This window comes from Meleagris gallopavo, chromosome 14 (assembly GCF_000146605.3).
Source record: "Meleagris gallopavo isolate NT-WF06-2002-E0010 breed Aviagen turkey brand Nicholas breeding stock chromosome 14, Turkey_5.1, whole genome shotgun sequence".
Lineage (NCBI taxonomy): Eukaryota > Metazoa > Chordata > Aves > Galliformes > Phasianidae > Meleagris > Meleagris gallopavo.
In genome coordinates this window covers 6,640,709-6,641,232 of record NC_015024.2, presented here as the reverse complement: position 1 = coordinate 6,641,232, position 524 = coordinate 6,640,709, and the positions used below count along the sequence as shown (strand labels likewise).

The 524-nt window shown below is 68.9% G+C and overlaps 1 protein-coding gene across 2 annotated transcripts in view; it reads left to right on the top strand.

Annotated features, from left to right (window-relative positions):
- Window positions 1-202: 202 nt before the first annotated feature.
- DCP1A (decapping mRNA 1A) overlaps window positions 203-524 on the top strand; it is a 30,505-nt gene continuing 30,183 nt past the window's right edge. Inside the window, exon 1 of one of the 2 annotated variants that reach the window (XM_010718477.3) lies at window positions 203-400. In XM_010718477.3, coding sequence (XP_010716779.1) covers window positions 266-400 — 135 coding nt within the window. In that variant the 5' untranslated portion in view covers window positions 203-265. The remainder of the gene's footprint in view (window positions 401-524) is intronic. The other variant, XM_019620070.1, reaches the window with a different exon arrangement.

The following is a 524-nucleotide window of genomic DNA, read 5'->3' as shown; positions in this document are numbered from 1 at the left end:
CGTAACAAAGTAAAAGGGAGCATTTATTTTGTTTGTGTTTTGTTCTGAGTACAGGGGGTGCCCACTTGCACCCCGGGGTTACTCAGCCAGCCCCGCGTACCACCGTGCTGTGCCGTGGCGCTGAGCAGGGCGCAGCGGGGACCCAAAGCGCGGGCGGAACGTCAGGCGCGGAGCTCAGCGTTCCGGCCGGCGGCGGGGCCGTGCGCACGGTGACACCGCGCGGCCGCTTCTCGCCCGCCCCCGCGGGTGGCTGCCGGGAGCCAAGATGGAGGCGGCGACCAGAGCGGGGCAGGAGATCAGCTTGGCGGCCCTCAAGCAGCACGACCCGTACATCACCAGTATCGCCGACGTGACCGGGCAGGTAGCGCTCTACAGCTTCAGCCCGAAGGCTAACGAGTGGGTAAGTGGGGAACGGCTCTCCCGGCTTTTCCGGCCGCGGGGCGGCGGGTCGCGATGGGGCCGCGGCCGCCCGGTTTGGGGCTTAGGGCCTTCCCCCGGCAGGGTTCGGCTCGGGAGGCGGTTTG